At 43.2% G+C, this 18,471-nt stretch overlaps 2 protein-coding genes across 6 annotated transcripts in view; one reads left to right on the top strand and one right to left on the bottom strand.

Moving 5' to 3' along the window:
• The window catches only part of LOC110495826 (gamma-aminobutyric acid receptor subunit alpha-5), a 31,059-nt gene extending 25,203 nt beyond the window's left edge, over nt 1-5,856 (bottom strand). Inside the window, exons 1-4 of one of the 2 annotated variants that reach the window (XM_021571287.3) lie at nt 4,936-5,856; nt 4,219-4,303; nt 3,910-4,034; nt 2,396-2,463 (exon numbers count right to left, since the gene is read on the bottom strand). In XM_021571287.3, coding sequence (XP_021426962.1) covers nt 2,396-2,463; nt 3,910-4,034; nt 4,219-4,303; nt 4,936-4,954 — 297 coding nt within the window. In that variant the 5' untranslated portion in view covers nt 4,955-5,856. The remainder of the gene's footprint in view (nt 1-2,395; nt 2,464-3,909; nt 4,035-4,218; nt 4,304-4,935) is intronic. The other variant, XM_021571283.3, reaches the window with a different exon arrangement.
• The window catches only part of LOC110495827 (gamma-aminobutyric acid receptor subunit beta-3), a 53,521-nt gene that overhangs the window by 19,069 nt on the left and 15,981 nt on the right, over nt 1-18,471 (top strand). For 2 of the 4 annotated variants that reach the window (XM_021571289.3, XM_021571288.3), the window contains exons 2-6: nt 6,672-6,719; nt 7,388-7,479; nt 7,618-7,685; nt 14,844-15,064; nt 17,165-17,247. In XM_021571289.3, coding sequence (XP_021426964.2) covers nt 6,672-6,719; nt 7,388-7,479; nt 7,618-7,685; nt 14,844-15,064; nt 17,165-17,247 — 512 coding nt within the window. The other 2 variants (XM_021571290.3, XM_021571291.3) reach the window with 2 other exon arrangements.

The following is an 18,471-nucleotide window of genomic DNA, read 5'->3' as shown; positions in this document are numbered from 1 at the left end:
GTATTTCATTTTGTATTATTTTATGTCATTAGATTTAGTATTTTTGACGAACCCTACCACCCCTCCCCTAATTGGAGTAAACTAACGAACAACAACACTTAAGCTTCTACTTCCAGCTTATACATGCTGCCTTCGGAAAGTATTGGCTTTTTCCACATTTTGTTACGTTAAAGACTCTTTTCTTTTAAACAGATTAAAAAATAATTATCCTTCCCAATCTAGACACAATACCCCATAATGACAAAGCAAAAACAGTTTTTTAGACATTTTTGCAAAAACAAATATACATTTTTAAAAAGTATTTACATAAGTATTCAGACACTTTGCTATGAGACTCAAAATTGAGCTCAGGTGCATCCTGTTTCCATTGATCACCCTTGAGATGTTTCTACAACTTGATTGGGGTCCACCTGTGGTAAATTCAATTGATTGGGACATGATTTGGAAAGGCACACAACTGTCTATATAAAGTCCCACAGTTGACAGTGCATGTCAGAGCAAAAACCAAGCCATGAGGTTGAAGGAATTGTCCGTAGAGATCCGAGACAGGATTGTGTCGAGGCACAGATCTGGGGAAGGGTTCCAAAAGAATTCTGCAGCATTGAAGGTCCCCAAGAACACAGTGGCCTCCATCATTCTTAAATAGAAGAAGTTTGGAACCACCAAGAATCTTTCTAGAGCTGGCCGCCCGGCAAAACTGAGCAATAGGTCGAGGGAGGTGACCAAGAACACAATGGTCACTCTGACAAAGATCTAGAGTTCCTCTGTGGAGAAAGGAGAACCTTCCAGAAGGACAACCATCTTTAAAGCACTCCACCAGTCAGGCCTTTGTGGAAGAGTGACCAGACGGAAGCCACTCATCAGTAAAAGGGACACATGACAGCGCACTTGGAGTTTGCCAAAAGGTACCTAAAGATTCTCAGACCATGAGAAACGAGATTCTCTGGTCTGATGAAACCAAGATTGAACTCTTTGGCCTGAATGCCAAGTATCACGTCTGGAGGAAACCTGGAACCATCCCTACGGTGAAGCATGGTAGTGGCAGCACTGGGAGATTAGTCAGGATCGAGGCAAAGATGAACAGAGCAAAGTACAGAGAGATCCTTGATGAAAAACTGCTCCAGAGTGCTTAGGACCTCAAACTGGGTTGAAGGTTCACCTTTCAACAAGACAACGACCCTAAGCACACAGCCAAGACAATGTAGGAATGGCTTCGGGACAAGTATTTGAATGTCCTTGAGTGGCCCAGCCAGAGTCCGGACTTGAACCCGATGTAAAAGTGACATTTCAGTAGTTTTTTATTATTATAAATTAGTAAAAAATGTGGAAAACCTGTTTTTGCTTTGTCGTTGTATTGTATTGTAGATTGATGAGGGGGGGAAATAATTTAATACATTTTAGAATGAGGCTATAACGTAACAAAATGTGGAAAAAGTTTAGGGGTCTGAATACTTTCCGAAGGCACTGTACATTTTACAGACACAATATATTTGACAATCTTTTGTTTGTTTTTACTCCTATCCTTCCACTACCCTCAACCCTTCCCGTCTATTTCCATCCAGTTTGATTTCTATTTGCCATATAATTTTAACTGTGCTACAGAATGGGTGATTTGCAAGTGTAACAGGGTTATATTGGTGATTCCCCTTGCCACTTTATGCCAATGGGTTTTTGGTTTGAGTTTTGTCTTGCCTTCACCTACTCAACATGGCATCTTATTGGCTGGTTTGCGTAGCTTGCTTACGAGGGGGGATGTTCCAGTTAGAATCGTCCCAGTGAACAAGCACCAAACCAGCGTGCGTGAGTGCAGAGTTGGATGGTGAGCCGTGCATTGCATGACGTGCAATTTTGTGCCGTTCCTATCAGAATAAATCTCCATGACTGGTGCTACACGTTGGAGTTCCGTGTCGATGACTGATTGTACACAACGCAAGCAGAGTACTGTTACACAAAGTCATAGTCAATCGATCAATAATATAATAATACTTTTTGCAAAAAAAATCTTGAATTGACAATCTGTATAAACTATGAGGATAATAAGGTTTAAAGTTAGCAATTTTCACCTTTTCCTGGTCAAATTAAAATATTAAACTGTAAAACTAGTCCTGGACAACAAAAATAAATACTAAAAGGAGATTCTCCATTGAAATAACATTTCAGTCCAGGACTGTGCTTAATCTGCATCCTGGAATCTGGCCCATGATGTATTTATTTATAATATTTTGATTTATTACTTAACAAAAAAATATGAATACATGTCACTACATGCGCCTAGGATCATTGCTGTGTATTTTAACATTTACATGAGGGTGTGGTGTTACTCTGATCGCAAAGAATTACGTTACTGGACGTCATTGAAATGGTGCATAATGAAATGGGCTGTAAATTGACTCACCATTTCAGTATCTGAAACTGGGCCAAAGCTTGTGACAAATATATTGGTTTTGATCTCCGTGACCTTTTCTGTGGATAGAATGGGATTTGGAATATGACCGTGAACATGAAGAGACAAGGGACAGGGACAAATTCAATTTATGAGTAATCATCATCGAGATTTCCATTTGAAATCTTTACAGCCTTCAATGACAGAAACCATTCTGAGGAAGTGAGTGCAGCTCTGTTCTCCAACCCCAGTTGGCAAATCCATGTTGGATGTATCCATGTTACATTAGCGACATTATGAAAAAAGATTTAGAAAGAGGGGGAAAAGGATTTTAAAAATCACTAAGACCAAATCGGAGGTAGAGCATTTTCTTTCCTCTAAGAGATGCAAGATATTTCTATCTTCCGGTGAACACTCTTTGACTCCCTCTCTCTCTCGTCTGAATAGAGGTCTGGATCTCAAGGTTACTTTTTGCAGATGGAGGTGGTGGTCATGAGGGGGGCTGTGTGATATATGGCGTGTTGGCAGTGCAGTTCCTTCTCACTTAGGATTGATCTATCACTGTGATTGCTTTGCTCTTGGAATATATTCCAGTCAATGCAATTCTGTATATTAGAACAGTCTCTTTATTTTTCTCACTGAATCCAAGAAGTCTAGCAAGTGTGATTTTATAGAGGGGGAAAATGCTATTCTGGATCACAAATTATGTATGAGGCTAAGCATTGGCATACTGCAGTTTTGCGACCCCCCCCCCTCCCCCCTGCAAGGTCCGATCAAGTTTAATAGCTTATCTCATGCTATTCTAAACATTTTGCCATGAGACTGAGAGAAAATGTTGCAGTTTTAAAGCTAATTTGCTAATCATTTTGCCATGGCTTATGATGTGTTCATATGCTTTCTGGGGAAGAGGGGGGTGGCCTCCAGGGTGCCCCCAACCAAAAAGAAAACGCCCCAGAGCCCTCTCCCTGCAAGTAAGGGGGTGTTTCCAAAACATATAGTTGGTCCCACGTGGGGTCACACAGCGCATCTCAGTGTGGAGCGCACTATGCATTTATCGTCTCATCAGCTGGTAACTTTTCTTCTTGTGACAGGTTAATTTGCTGCGGCATAACCTGCATAGCATTTAGGCTACAGTAATATAATTGCATTAAATCAGTGCACACGCAGGCACACTCTCTTAGTGTTTCTCTTTCCCCCATCCAATCCCTTCAAGTTGCAAAAGAACCAAAATACATTCAGTATAAATTCAAACCAAGACAAACTGTAAGTTGAAACAGAAACATCCACATTTCACACTGTATTTCGGTTCTATAAATCTCCTGCATCAGCATGCTACAATGGTCTTGCTGCACCTGGCTTGAGTGTACTCTGAGGAAATATAATGTCAAATAAGAGTATTACTGAATGACATTTGCCCCAAGAAAATGAATACGGATATAATACTGTATTGTGTTGTATTGCTTTGTACTGTAACCTCTAGTGATGTGAGTTTGGATCGGAGTGGTCTGTAAGTCGGTATACGTTACCTCCAAGTCCTGGTCTGAGTCTGTTGTCGTAGCCGTCCAGCAGTCCGTCCAGTATCCGGGTGAAGATGGTGATGTTGTCATTAGCCTCTGCCTCTTTCAATGCCTCTGCTGTGGTCTGGCCACGACTGGGAAAGACACAACATCAATCAGGCTGGTTAGTTCCACATACTGTAACATGGAGACTGCTTGACGAGGCTAGTGTCGATGTAAATAAAGCACATCATCGTTGGACATGTACAGTATATCTACTGTTCAAATGAGGATGTAATGCAGTGTATAGTCAGATTGGATGGTAGATGTTTCACTTACCCCACGTGACATGTAATACACACCAGCAAGACAGAGATCCACACGTGTTTCATTGTAGAAAAGCTGGGCATTTTGTCCTCTTTGTCTGGAATAACAACATATAATCCACAATCAGTACTTTCAGTAGTATGTATTGTCATCATACTTCTACTTCTCCTTCACCTTCTACACTATACTCCTACCAGAGTATTATTACTACAGTACTAGTATTACTATAGTACCATAATGATAAGTCCTTTGGTGTTGTACTGTACCCCACCCTCCCCCAATACGCACACCTGACCACGCACACTTTCAACTAGCAGCCCTATAATGGACCTACAAGAGTAATCAGTAGGCTAACCTTGATACAATAACTGTTTGAAACTGTGAATATACCAATCATGTCTTTCTACATTCCTGGCCCACGTCCTTGTGTGCATTCATTTTGCCCAATGCTAAACACCTTGTTGCAGCAGTATTATAACATCTCCCCACTTTGCGGCAACTGTTCGTGTTCGCAGTTGCATTGTATTGGTGATCCTCACTGCGTATGAATTCGCAGGCAGTGCAATAGGTTTTCAATGTAGGCTAATGATGTACCCTCACTGTTCCCTTTCCCCAGACCCCCCCCCCCCCCCCCCCCCCCACTCATACCCCCCTAACAAAAGAGGGAAGGAGAGTGGGGGTGCTTCTGATGCCATCCTCATGCATAAAAGAGGGTTGAAAATCAATTACCCGTAGAGAGAGCCATCATCTTGATTTAAATCCAGGTTAGAAAAGCGATACAAAACCCGCAGCAATGAAAGTCAAGGGTATGCTGCTGCTCCTTCAGAGGGATATAGATATACTCCGTTTATAGTTGCCACCGCAGTCAGTCTCGATCGTGTATTGTTCTCTCCTGATTTGCTTGACTGACTTCCTACTCATATCAAGCGGATGTTTGCGTCTTGTGCCGCCACCTCCTTCGCGCCTTTTGGAGATGAGAGGTTTTAATGCCGAGTCCTCATCTTCGGTTGTGACAACAACGTTTTTCGTGTTACATACCCTTAGTCACAATGTATTTGTCCACTCATAGCGGACTAGCGGCCCGGCGCCCCATCTTAGTCAGAAAACACACTCACCTCCAGTTGCTGCTCACATGCACACACTGCAACGATTTGCTAACCGGTGCGTTATCATAGGTGCGACAGTGAAAACGATCCTCCAGGAACTCCAAGCGTCACTTAACTTTCCCCTGTTATCTTACTTGCCACTGTAGGCTACACTAGCCTATGCATATTGCTGTAGTTAGTTAATAAAACGCCATCCTCTCCCGCAAGCTAATTAGCTGTCTAGTCGAAATCAATTTAATCAATGAGGGGCAGTGGGTTGATCCATCCTGAAGAGAAAAAAAACAAGGCTATATCCCAAGGACCCAATAAAATAGTATACCTATTCACCTACATGTCCAATTTTGGTCCCCTCTGTTTACCTAGCCTTTTCTCTCATTCAGTGGGAAATGCGTCAGCTTTGTTGAAAAGAGAAGTACCGCTTATTATAGTTCTAATGCACATGGTACCGCTGCCTCCAGAGTACTGCCTTTGATTTCGACCCCGACCTATTATGCCACGATGACTCACCAGACTAAGGTCCATCAATGAGAATTATTACGGTAATGATCAGAGGAAATCGAGAATGACCGCACTCAAATATGAAAAGAAGGACCGCAATAAATCAATGTCTATCAAAAGGTGTGATTACACAATCTTACTGAAAAAACACATTTTTTTTTTTTTTTTTTTACAGTTAGCCAACATCAAACAAAGTCGTTATACCAATTGCCATAAGAGGGTACTCTAACTCCATATTTTTTGACAGAACATTATACTGACTAATCATATTTCACTCTCCTGTAGCACGGTATTCAATTTCTACACCTTTTTACATTACAATCAATAGTTGACAGTTCAGTTTGACAGATCTATAATACGTGAATTATTTGCACCAAGTAGACACATGTCGCACTGTCTTGTAAATTGCCAGGTATATGTGAGTTATTTAAGTGGTGCTAAGGTGTTTCAGCCCCACGTTTGAACTGTACAGCTCCGTTTCCCATAGCGCGTTCTGACCCTACATTAATTCCATCGGGTGGTGCTGTCCACGGTGCTGAAACAAACTTGAGCCTGTTAAAATACGTATTCCTAAAGTGCACTGCTTATCATATAAAGCACTTCCAGTGTTTGGGAAAGAGAGTATGCCAAGTGTGTGCTATTATAAGAACATCTCATGGTCCAAAAACAAATTACCCACCGCAAAGCTGCTATAGCGACGCCTAAAACTAAATTGACTCAATTACAGACTTTACACTGCGTTGTATGTTGCTAGGTGTGAGTTATCAGCGTATATATAAATCATAGTCACCATGTGTTACTGTGCAGCTGAAAATGAAAGTGTTCTACTGAGTCATATTTCCTCTTGTTTTTCCCCCTCAGGAATGCAGTCGATGGAAACAAGAAGTTGTTTGCAATCTATGATACCAGGTAAGTACGTCAGTCAGGTAGACTGACAGTCCCCACGGGCTCGAGTGGTCGATTTTGATTATTGAATAGGACTTGGAGGAAGGGAGATAGACCTCTTATGACACGTTGCATCAGGTATAGCAATTCAGTCTAGGCCTACATCTATTTGGCACATTATGTGAAATCTTATTGGGATTAGAACATATTCAGGTTTACGGTCAATTAGATGAATATCTGGAGTGAGCGGGGTTGGCTCCAATCCAAGAAAGTACCTTTACCGCCTCCACCGGTGGAGTCTTTGCCAGTAGCCAATATACATTTCAGTTAGGAGTATAGTTCCTTCATGTCTCCCCGTTGCATAGAGAGAGAGGAGAGAAATCCAAAATACGAGTGATGTCAAACCGAACAGATCTGAACGGTCTGAAAAGCCAACGACTTCCTCCACGAGAACTTGCCAATGGAATATTCTGATTTGTAAACACATTGTACCGTTTTTGCGTTGCACGTTTTTCACCAAAACAGTAAGGAATGTGGGCTTTTCTGAGTGGAAAATTGTTTAGTGTTCTTTCAGCACCAGTGATTGTAGCTGTCGTTTGTTGCGCACAAAGGTGAGTGATTTCTCTAGTAAAAGTGTGACGGAAAAACGAACGTGCAATTTTGTAGTAAACGCTATCCTTTTGTTGTTTCAGCGTGAATGAACCAGGGAACATGTCGTTTGTGAAAGAGACGGTGGACAAACTACTAAAGGGATATGATATTCGTCTTCGACCAGACTTTGGAGGTACGTTTTCAAAAGTGGGGCAACCATGTTGCAGCGTGTCCATGTTTACTATGCCGATTCGCTCATCTTGGGCTCATATTGCAGCCATTTTTTTAATTCACTGTCATTGTAAATGATACCATTGCATTTGCATTACAGGGGCCCCTGTTGCAGTTGGCATGAGTATAGATGTGGCGAGCATAGACATGGTATCCGAAGTCAACATGGTGAGTGAACTCGCGACCCGATTACTGTAAACATTGGGACTCACACAATTGTGCTTTTTGCTTTGCTCACTTTCATATAGTACTTGAATATGTTTCTCCTGGGATTCACGTAACGCGTACATTTTCATTCAAAATCATGCAATAATGTCCTACAATGAGTTATTGAAAAGTGAAAGGTAAAGTGAAAAGTACAGTATGTTCAGCAACTCCAGCAATTCAAAGAGGAGTATAGACATGGGCATTCTCTCCCTCTCTATCTCTCTCTCTCTCTCTCTCTCTCTCAGTTCAATTAAATTTGCTTTATTGACCTGACGTAACAATGTACATATTGCCAAAGCTTACTTTGGAGATTTACAATATTAACATAATTAAAAAAGTAATAATCTATTGTCAACGGGACAACAGTAACAACGATAATCAAGGGTCAAAATAACCAATAACAATGGCATAGAGGACATGAGCAAGGATGGTTGGTCTGACAGACAATGTACCTCGTCTTATGGCAGGCAGCAATGTAGTGAGCTGCCAACACACAGCTCTCTGTGTCCTCCCCCTACAGGGCCAGTAGTTTGTTCTCATCAGAGAGGTCTTTGAAACCTTGAATAAGGGTTTCAAATAAGTTTTTTTTTCTCTCCCCAGCTCTCCCTCACACACTCTCTCTCTCTCTCTTTGTCTCTCAAGTTCTCACTCTCTTTCTCTTTCTCTCGCTATCGCTCTCTCTTACTCTCTCAAGCTCTCTTTCTCTCTCTCTGTATCTCTCTCTCTTTCGCTCGCTATCTCTCTCTTACTCTCGCAAGCTCTCTCTCTCTATCTCTCTCAAGCTCTCTCTCTCATGAACGTGCGCACACACACACACACACACACACACACACACACACATACCTCTACACCCCCCACCCCGACACACCTTTACCACCCCATGCATCTGTGGCTTGTTTGTGAATACACATGCCTGGGCTCAACTTCTTACAACTGTGCCTGTGCAGTGTGTATACTGGAAAGTGGCGCAGCATGTGCACAGCAGCTGTTCGCGTCTCTATCAGAAATAATGATCTCTGGGCTGCTCCCCTACCTGGGACAGGCACTTCAGGTGAGAAGCCACTTTAGGACAGCCCCAACACAATTCAAGTTTCAACGTTAATTCGCAATGTGCACAGGATACAACAAGTGTGAAACAGTACAGTGAAATTCTTATCTTGAGAATGCAGTGTTAATAATAATAATAATAATATAGATAACAAAAAAAGATTTAAAAAATAACTACGATGTAAGTTAAATAAATAATAGAATGCAAGTACTGTATATACAGGTCAGATCCAGTACTTTATTCAATGTGCAGAGGTACTGGAGTGGTTGAGGTGGGTTTGTACATAAAAAGTGTATTAGGATATACATGTAAGTATTCAGACCCCTTGACTTCCAAATGTTGCTATGTTACAGCCTTATTCTACAATTGATTAAATTGTTTTCCCCCCTCATCAATCTAGACACAATACCCCAGAAGGACAAAGCAAAAACAGGTTTTGGGAAAGATGGGTAGTTTCTTCTATTCTTCTCTGCAGATCCTCTCAAGCTCTGTCAGGTTCGATGGGGAGCGTTGCAGCACAGCTGTTTTCAGGTCTCTCCAGACATGTTTGATCGTGTTCAAGTCCAGGCTCTGGCTGGGCCACTCAAGGACATTCAGAGACTTGTCCCAACGTCACTCCTGCATTGTCTTGGTTGTGTGCTTAGGATTGTCCTGTTGGAAGTTGAACCTTTGCTCCAGTCTGAGGTCCTGAGCGCTCTGGAGCAGGTTTTCATCAAGGATCTCTCTGTACTTTGCTCCGTTCATCTTTGCCTCGATCCTCACTAGTCTCCCACTATCCTGCCGCTGAAAAACATCCCCACAGCATAATGCTGCCACCACCATGCTTCACTGTAGGGATGGTTCCAGGTTTCCTCCAGACGTGACGCTTGGCATTCAGGCCAAAGAGTTCCATCTTGGTTTCATCAGACCAGAGAATCGTGTTTCTCATGTTCTGAGAGTCTTTAGGTACCTTTTTGGAAAACTCCAAGCTTGCTGTCATGTCCCTTTTACTGAGGAGTGGCTTCAGTCTGGCCACTCTACCATAAAGGCTTGGTTGGTGGAGTGCTGCAGAGATGGTTGTCCTTCTGGAAGGTTCTCACATCTCCACAGAGGAACTCTAGAGCTCTGTCAGTGACCATCGGGTTGTTGACAAAGGCCCTTCTCCCGCGATTGCTCAGGTCGGCCGGGTGGCCAGCTCTAGGAAGAGTCTTGGTGGTTCCAAACTTCTTCCATTTAAGAATGATTGAGGCCACCATGTTCTTGGGGACCTTCAATGCTGCAAAAATGTTGGGGTACCCTTCCCCAGATCTGTGCCTTAACACAATCCTGTCTCTGAGCTTTAAGGACAATTCCTTCAACCTCATGGCTTGGTTTTTCCTCTGACAATGTAATAGTGTAATAGTGACTGGTAGCAGGATAAATAGATGCATACAAATGGTAATGGCAATAAATAATCAATGGACTGCAGTGTAATGGAGTAATACCTCTAATCAATTTAAATTTAGCACAGGAGCCCGGAGAACAGTCCATGCCTCGGGTTTTTCATACAAGTGACATTCTCAAGAACAAGACGCAAAAAGGAAAATACAGAGAGACAAATAGAAGAAAAAGATGAACTAATGAATTCACTGATTACATAATGAATGTTCTGGATGATGTTCAATTAAGACAACAAGTTTTGGATGATGTAATAGTCACCCGGGAGGATGTTCAAGCGTCTCAGGACGCTGATCGAGGATCTGTTTTGCCCTTTAGATCATAACAAATGAGGTTACGTTGACACGGAGGACCCAAACCTAGATCAGCACTCCTCCTTTTGTGATACTCGACACATATGGACCCTAGTCTTGTAGTGATTCCGGTCGTTCTAGTAAGCACTGTAACCCGACCAAGTAAACCATTAATGTGCTTTGAACTTCCTGAAACCAGGGACAGTTGTTTACCTTGGAACAGGAGGCACTTTTGCGCCGCGACAATGGAAGTAGCCTGTAGGAAATGTGTAAATGAGATGCTCCTCTTTTCCCTTTGATAGAAGAATCTCTTTGAAGATAATATGTTGTCCCGTGGGGACTCTATATCTTTGAAATGGCAGAATTAGCTCTAAAACACTGGCTGGTCCTACATGTGTAGGTAAATACTGCTTTGTGTATAGTCAGTGATCTTGGGTTAATAAGCTGTTCTCTCTCTCTCTCTGTGAGAACCTCAGTGATGGCTACATTTGCAGTTTGTCTTCCGAAGGGATGTTTTCTCTCTACTCTTAACACTGCATGGAGGAGGCAGGGGAGAGACTGTCATAGCCGTAGCCATCAGTTACCATGGGAACTGGGGTAATTACTAGCACTAACTATATGACTGTGTGTTGACTGCACCCAGGTGATGTTATAACTTGAAAAACAGTATTGACCAAAGAAAATTGATGAACGATCTGAATGGCCACTGTGCACTTCCTTTGTTATATTTCCCCAGTTTATTGAACAATAGATTTTTACTTAAATTACTGTCCATTTCAGGTTAGTTGAATCATAGGCAACTGGAGAAGAAAGAGAAGAAATGTTGTCGGGTAGCTTCAGTCAAGTTGTTGTTGTATGGCACGCTTATTGTGTGTTGTATGGAGGAGATACGAACCCACAAGGGACTGCAGAAATAGATAACGATTTGAATTCACTCTGAGATAGCCCGAGTAACCAGCCGTCAGTACAAGTCCCTCTGCAGAGTGTGTGTGGGTGTGTGGGTGCAGAAAATCTGGCATATGAAGTGGAGATTTTTCCTCTCTCCAACTGTTCCTGTCATAACTGTTTGCTTTTCACTGTGTCTATCTGAAGAAATCCTGCCCTATTTACAGCCCATAGACCATACTGACCCTGGAATTTACATATAGGTTCATTTTAACGTTCCATCAGGGACTATGTGTAACCAGATGTCAAAGTGCACCATTATAACCCCTATGAATATTGGCAGGTCTGCTAGGGGTTGTGAGGCATTTGGTCTCCTGAAGTTAAGGCCGTATTTCCCAGAGTGCTGTAGTTGAGTTAAAAGAGGAGTAATGGGGTTATGCTTCAACGCTGACCCCCACTTTATCATTTATGATTGCTATCGGACATGATTCTATCGATCCATGAAGCCAGCTCTCTGCAGTAGCATGATCCCTCTACAAAGTCTATAGAGCGCGCGTGTGTGTGTGTGTGTGTGTGTGTGTGTGTTTGGGTGTGTGCGAGTGCTTTCTTTTGGGCATGGCAAAAGCTGAAGATAAGTGCCCACATTTCCGGTGCAATGCTTTGGCCCAGAATCCTATCATGTTGCTTGTGTCTGTGTACACAGGCAGTTATTTATCCCTTCAGTCTTCTGTGTAATTCTTGGTTGCCTCCTGCCCCTTGTGAATCACTTGTAAATCCTGTATCAAGCCTTTTATCACCATTTTAATCCTGATTTATCTATCAAACCCCACTAATGCACGTACAGAGAGATCCGTTGTTATCGCAGCCAAAGCTCTGTGTGTTTAGAAGCCATTAGTATCCATTACATCTCCATATACGGCTCTGGGTCTCCCCTCTCATAGCGTATGTAAGATCATTTCTGGGGTAATCAGCTCCTACTACTAAAGGCCCTTAGAGTAGAACAGAGGCCATGCATGCTATTTTGAACATGCTGTTGAGGTTCACCACAGAAGTGGGGAGAGAGGGTGATTTCCCGCAGTGGAAAATGGGCTTCCAAGAATAAATCTCTGGGGGGGGGGGGGGGGGGGGGGCTGTGGAATTTGCTTTGAAAATGACCGACTGCGTCAAATGATTCTTTACTGAGTTTTGGTTGATAATTGATGATCATGTATAACCCGAATTAGCTGCATTGATGTGTTTTTATAACTGCACTTGCAATTTTGAGGATCACTGTTCGTGTAGGTTATCGCTGTTTGCCTTAGTATGCTGTCATTGATGGTTACTATGGTTATCAAGGTGGCTATTATTTCTCACACTATCCAGAGGTGTTTTAGCGAAGAGACCTCAGATGAGCTATGAGCGACATACTGTAGTTAACGTAGAGAATGTTTGCGATCAGTCCGTCACAAACTGCCAGCTGACTATTGCCACTGCGCTATAAATATCTCCTTTGATTTGTGTCAATCTGTATGATAATATATAGCTGAGGACCGTACAGAGGTTGTATTTGTGCGTACAGTACATGACGGCATGTGGGGACCGCATGCAAATAAGCCTCACATAGCTTCTCACAATATCAGTTGGTATTGTATTGGCTAATGACCTTGGGGTCTACGCACACATTCAACTTTCTAGGGATGCACAATGTCATAAGGAGCCCATTTGTAAATGCACTAAAAGTACACAGATTTACGTCAAGGCGTGTGACCATAGAATTACGGACGTTGTTGGTGGGATGGAGCCGGTTCCATAAAGAGTGGTTTTGTGTGAAAGCATGATCATGATAAGCTAGTTTGATAATGAGGAGTGTCTGTTGGAGACAGGGAGCAGATGCAATGACAAATGAGAATAGTAGGCTACTGCGTCGGTCAGTATGCAGGGGATCATCATACACTGTAGGCTGAATAAACGACGCCACCAAACAAGAGCAGGTTCACCTCCCACCAGGGCCTGTGTCCCAAATGGCACCCTATTCCCTATACAGTGCACTACTTTTGACCAGGGCCCACTATGTGAGGAATAGGGTGCCATTTGGGACGCATCCAGTGTCATCAGTAACATTAGGTCACTAAATGAATTACAGAATGACAAAAAAAAAGCTTTCTTGGAGAATGTAGTATCAGTAAAATCACAGTAATATGGACAACCATGACTGATAAGTCCTTACAGGGTGCGTTATTGAATGAAAATAGATTAAAGCCTATTCACACACACACACACACACACACACACACAGCTAAACAGTGTGCAGTAAACATGCAAAGAGCCTTCCCCTCAGTCCTTCCAGGTTGATACTTTGAACGGAACTGAAACTGCAGATTCCTCCTTCAAGGAGATCACCGCAATTGCCACTGTAGCATGACAGCATCAGTGTGATAAACTGTCTGATTCAAGGTGAGCAACTACTCCTTTATTTGAAATGCTCTGTGATTGTCCCCGTGCAAGATTTATAAGAATTCCAAGGCAGCTGCGGCTTTGAACGCAGGACCCGGCTACAGTGGTTATTTAAATCATTCATGCTCTTTCATGTAAAGACTTATCTAAAACTACATCGCTGACTGGTTCGCACTTCTCACCCCTGGAACACTCCCATCTTGAAATACCTGAAATAATCTCCGGGGACATCATTGAACAGCTGGTTGGAGGTGTAGAGAGTCATACACTTAGTGTACATTTTGTATCTCTTTATCCTAAAAACTGATCAAATGGAGGGAGTACGTGCCCCCTCAGTTTCAATTGGCATGACGTCCTGCCTCTGGCTCCCCTCCATAGCGAGATGCAAGGACTGAGTAGGCTGTGCACTGAAATATTGGACCCAATACCACACAATGTAATTGGCTTTAGTCAGAGACCATGTGGTTGGCTCCACTCATAACAGTGCTGCTGGCGTAGAGAGAGAAACACATTGCTGTCGGGTATTTTGGAGTGTGTGGCGGAGCCACTTGGACAGACTCCTGGTACAGCCTGGCCCTGCCTACAGTATGGCTGTTGTGTAATCACCATTAGAACTGTGGCTGAATCACACGGCCATGCCACACACAGCCATGCCACACACAGCCATGCCACACCTCCTGCTGCCTGGTGGGAAGCCTTCTACTGCGGCGGCCATTTTGACACAGAGGGTCGGTAATTGAGGCGGAGTGGAGTGGGTGGAGAGAAAATTTGGAACACCAGTTTGGTTGGCATGGGGATGGGTCAGAGTAGAGTACTGTGTGCCACCACGTTGCAACCTAACCCGTCACCATTCCGACAGCTTGTGACTGTAAACTCCTCATCTCTCCTCCCACAATAGGCCTATCCACAGTCATTCTCAGAACTATGGGGTGCAGCCTCAAGAAACACACACACACACACACACATGCACTGTATGTCAATCAAAAATAAGGAAGTGAATATACTACAGTATACTAACATCACCATATGTTCATCTCCTTCCAGGACTACACTTTAACCATGTACTTCCAGCAGTACTGGAGGGACAAGAGGCTGGCGTACTTAGGGATCCCACTGAACCTCACCCTGGATAACCGGGTGGCAGATTCACTCTGGGTCCCTGACACCTACTTCCTGAATGACAAGAAGTCCTTCGTCCACGGTGTGACGGTCAAGAACCGCATGATCCGCCTCCACCCGGATGGAACAGTGCTCTACGGCCTGAGGTGGGTTCCAAAGCAGTGGAATCAATGGGTTCTAGATGAATGCATCCAAGACTGATTCATTTGAAGGGATATCACAATCGTTTATTTGATTATTTTATAGTAATAAATGCTGTGTGGTATGTATGAGCTGCTAGGTTTTTTTTTTGTGTTTTTAAAGAAGTGGGGCATTCCCACTCCTCTCTTTTTTTGTCTGTTTATTGGATAACATAGGCAGAGAGGAATAATAACGGAGAGAGTCCAAAAATAGCAGTGGACCAGATTTTTAACCATGCTGTAGTGATCTTTGTGTTCCGGAGGCAGTGGCTTAGACCACTGGACCACCTCTAGGCCACCAGCTGCTATGTTTTTGGCGAGTAAATATAATCCCTTCCCATAGGCTCAGTTTAGCTTTTCCCCTCGACATATCGGTGCAGTAGCGTGTACATTGTCATGCTTTGTTGAAATATGTATTTTTCCAAATATTTGGTGAGAAGAAAACATGAAGAAAAAAATAAAATGTATAGATGATGACGCAAGCTCAGCTGTTGCTTTGTTATGATTCCCTGTTTCAATATCCATAACCATTGGTCTTTGTTGTTTGACAAGTCCTGACTTGTTCATCAGGATAATGAATATGTATAATGCATGGTTTTCTTCCAAATTGAGCCATCCAGCATGGAAATTCAATGATTTGTGCATTTTAATCACTCGCAGTGGGCTAGTTTTGAATTATACGTAGTTGTTTTATATCAATTGGATTTAATACAATGCGTCGATTCTGTTCTTTTAACATACTGTAAATCTGTTTCATGTACCCCCTCTAAAGAACACGTGTGTGTGTGTGTATGTGGGTGCATGAGCTTGACCCTGTGTACAGCTCATATAGAGTTGTGTGTGGGTGGGTGCGTGTGCTTGTGTGGATAAGTGTGTGTGTTTGTGTGTGCGTGTGTGTGTGTGTGTGTGTGTGCGCACACGGTTGTGTGTGTGTGTGTGTGTGCGCGCACGTGCGTGGTTGTACTTTGTGTGTGTGTGTGTGTGTGTGTGCGCACACGGTTGCAGGTGCGCAGGTGGAATCATCCATCTTGTCTAATAGCTAATAGCTTCTGACGAACACACTCGTCTGGATGTAATGCATTTCTGAGATGACAGTATAGCTATGTGACCTGGCATTCTTATCCATAAAGACATATATAACGTATGTGTTTTAGATTGTGGAGCTTAAACTGTCTAGTGGTCACAGCTTCACTAACGGAGTCCAGGAATTCAGCAACTTGTGCAAACATGGTTCAATTCTGACCTCTTCAAGCCGAGGGCACGTGAGGAAGATCAATCGCTGTTGTACCGAAAATATTCAACCTCATGACCTGACCAAAAGGACAAAGTCCCTAGTGTTCATATCTATACCATTTAGCAGACGCTTTTATCCAACGCGACTTACAGTCATGCGTGCGTACATTTTCCGTATGGGTGGCCCGGGGAACGAACCTATTCTCCTGGCGCTGCAACACCCTGCTCTACCAACTGAGCCATACGAGACCACAGTCCACTTGTTATTATCCCAACTCAATCAATCACTCACCCTGAAACCCACGGTCCAACTGTAAGTGATAACGTATGGAATGGAATGCCAGAGAAGGATCTCCAGACATTACTATGTGGAATGTTCCGATGTTACATTACCTGTCCACTAAAGTAACCGAGACGTGAGTGTACAGTAATGATGAGTTCTGGTTCTGAATGTCGTCATATCTTAAGGTAATCTGGTCTACCGGGCTGAACCTAATACCAACTGAAACACTGAGTAAAGATCGAGGCACAGTTGTAGTTTCTCTTCAACAATTATAGTCTATACTGGTATGTATTCAGTTTAAGCTCTTCTTGCTTACAAGTGGGAACAGAGAGATATCCTTTCTCTCTGTGGACTTGACTGTGGTTGTTCAGGAGATCATAACGTCATGGTGAATAACATTATACTGAAATGATATGGTTTCATGCACAGATGAGATGTTAAGGTGGATCCACAGCGGGCAGTATGGATGGAGAATGTGTGTGTGGGCTCCAGTAAAGCTTAAGTTAATGTGATCCTCTTCGCCCTTGTGTGTGTGTGTTTGTTGACCTCAGGATCACAACGACGGCAGCCTGTATGATGGACCTGAGGAGGTACCCTCTGGACGAGCAGAACTGCACTCTGGAGATCGAGAGCTGTGAGTGACCCCAATACCATCAACCTCTGAAATGACAATTTCAGTATTACATTTCAGTATGTCAATATTTCAGTATAAAAATTAAATCCAGTGTAAGATTTCAGTATAGCTGTAAGGGGTGCGTACTGGTGGCAGAGAAGTCAGACGCAGGAGAGCAAAAACTGTGTTTCCAAACGGCCCAGTTTAATAACAAAAAACCCACCGGAAAACAGAACAATCAAATAATGGGTACATTACCCGACGCACACCAGGACAGCCGTGCACAAGCACTTACAACAAACAATCACCGACAAGGACATGAGGAGGAACGGAGGGTTAAATACACAACATGTAATTGATGGGATTGGAACCAGGTGTGATGGAAGACAAGACAAAACCAAAGGAAAATGAAAGAGGATCAGCGATGGCTAGAAGGTCGGTGACTTCGACCGCCGAACGCCGCCCGAACAAGGAGAGGGACCAACTTTGGCGGAAGTCGTGACAATAACATTTGACTATTTCAGTATAAATACTATTTATAAACTCAGCAAAAAAAGAAACGGCCCTTTTTCAGGACCCTGTCTTTCAAAGATAATTTGTAAAAATTCAAGTAACTTCACAGATCTTCATTGTGAAGGGTTTAAACACTGTTTCCCATGCTTGTTCAATGAACCATAAACAGTTAATGAACTTGCACCTGTGGAATGGTCGTTAAGACACTAAAAGCTTACAGACGATAGGAAACAGTTATGAGAACTTAGGACACTGAAGAGGCCTTTCTACTGACTCTGAAAAACACCAAAAGAAAGATGCCCAGGGTCCTTGCTCATCTGCGTGAACGTGACTTAGGCATGTTGCAAGGAGGCATGAGGACTGCAGATGGGGCCAGGGCAATAAATTGTAATGTCTGTTCTGTGAGATGCCTAAGACAGCGCTACAGGGAGACAGGATGGACAACTGATCGTCCTCACAGTGGCAGACCACATGTAACAACACCTGCACAGGATCATTCCGAACACCACACCTGCGGGACAGGTACAGGATGGCAACAACAAGTGCCCGAGTTACACCAGGAAGGCCCAATCCCTCTATCAGTGCTCAGACTGTTCGCAATAGGCTGAGAGAGGCTGGACTGAGGGCTTGTAGTCCTGTTGTAAGGCAGGTCCTCAACAGACATCACCGGCAACAACGTCGCCTATGGGCACAGACCCACCGTCACTGGACCAGACAGGACTGGCAAAAGTG

The sequence above is a fragment of the Oncorhynchus mykiss genome, chromosome 18 (genome assembly GCF_057628025.1).
Source record: "Oncorhynchus mykiss isolate SJ-2025 chromosome 18, ASM5762802v1, whole genome shotgun sequence".
Lineage (NCBI taxonomy): Eukaryota > Metazoa > Chordata > Actinopteri > Salmoniformes > Salmonidae > Oncorhynchus > Oncorhynchus mykiss.
The sequence above is the reverse complement of the archived record's forward strand: the minus strand, read 5'-3'. Positions and strand labels throughout refer to the sequence as shown.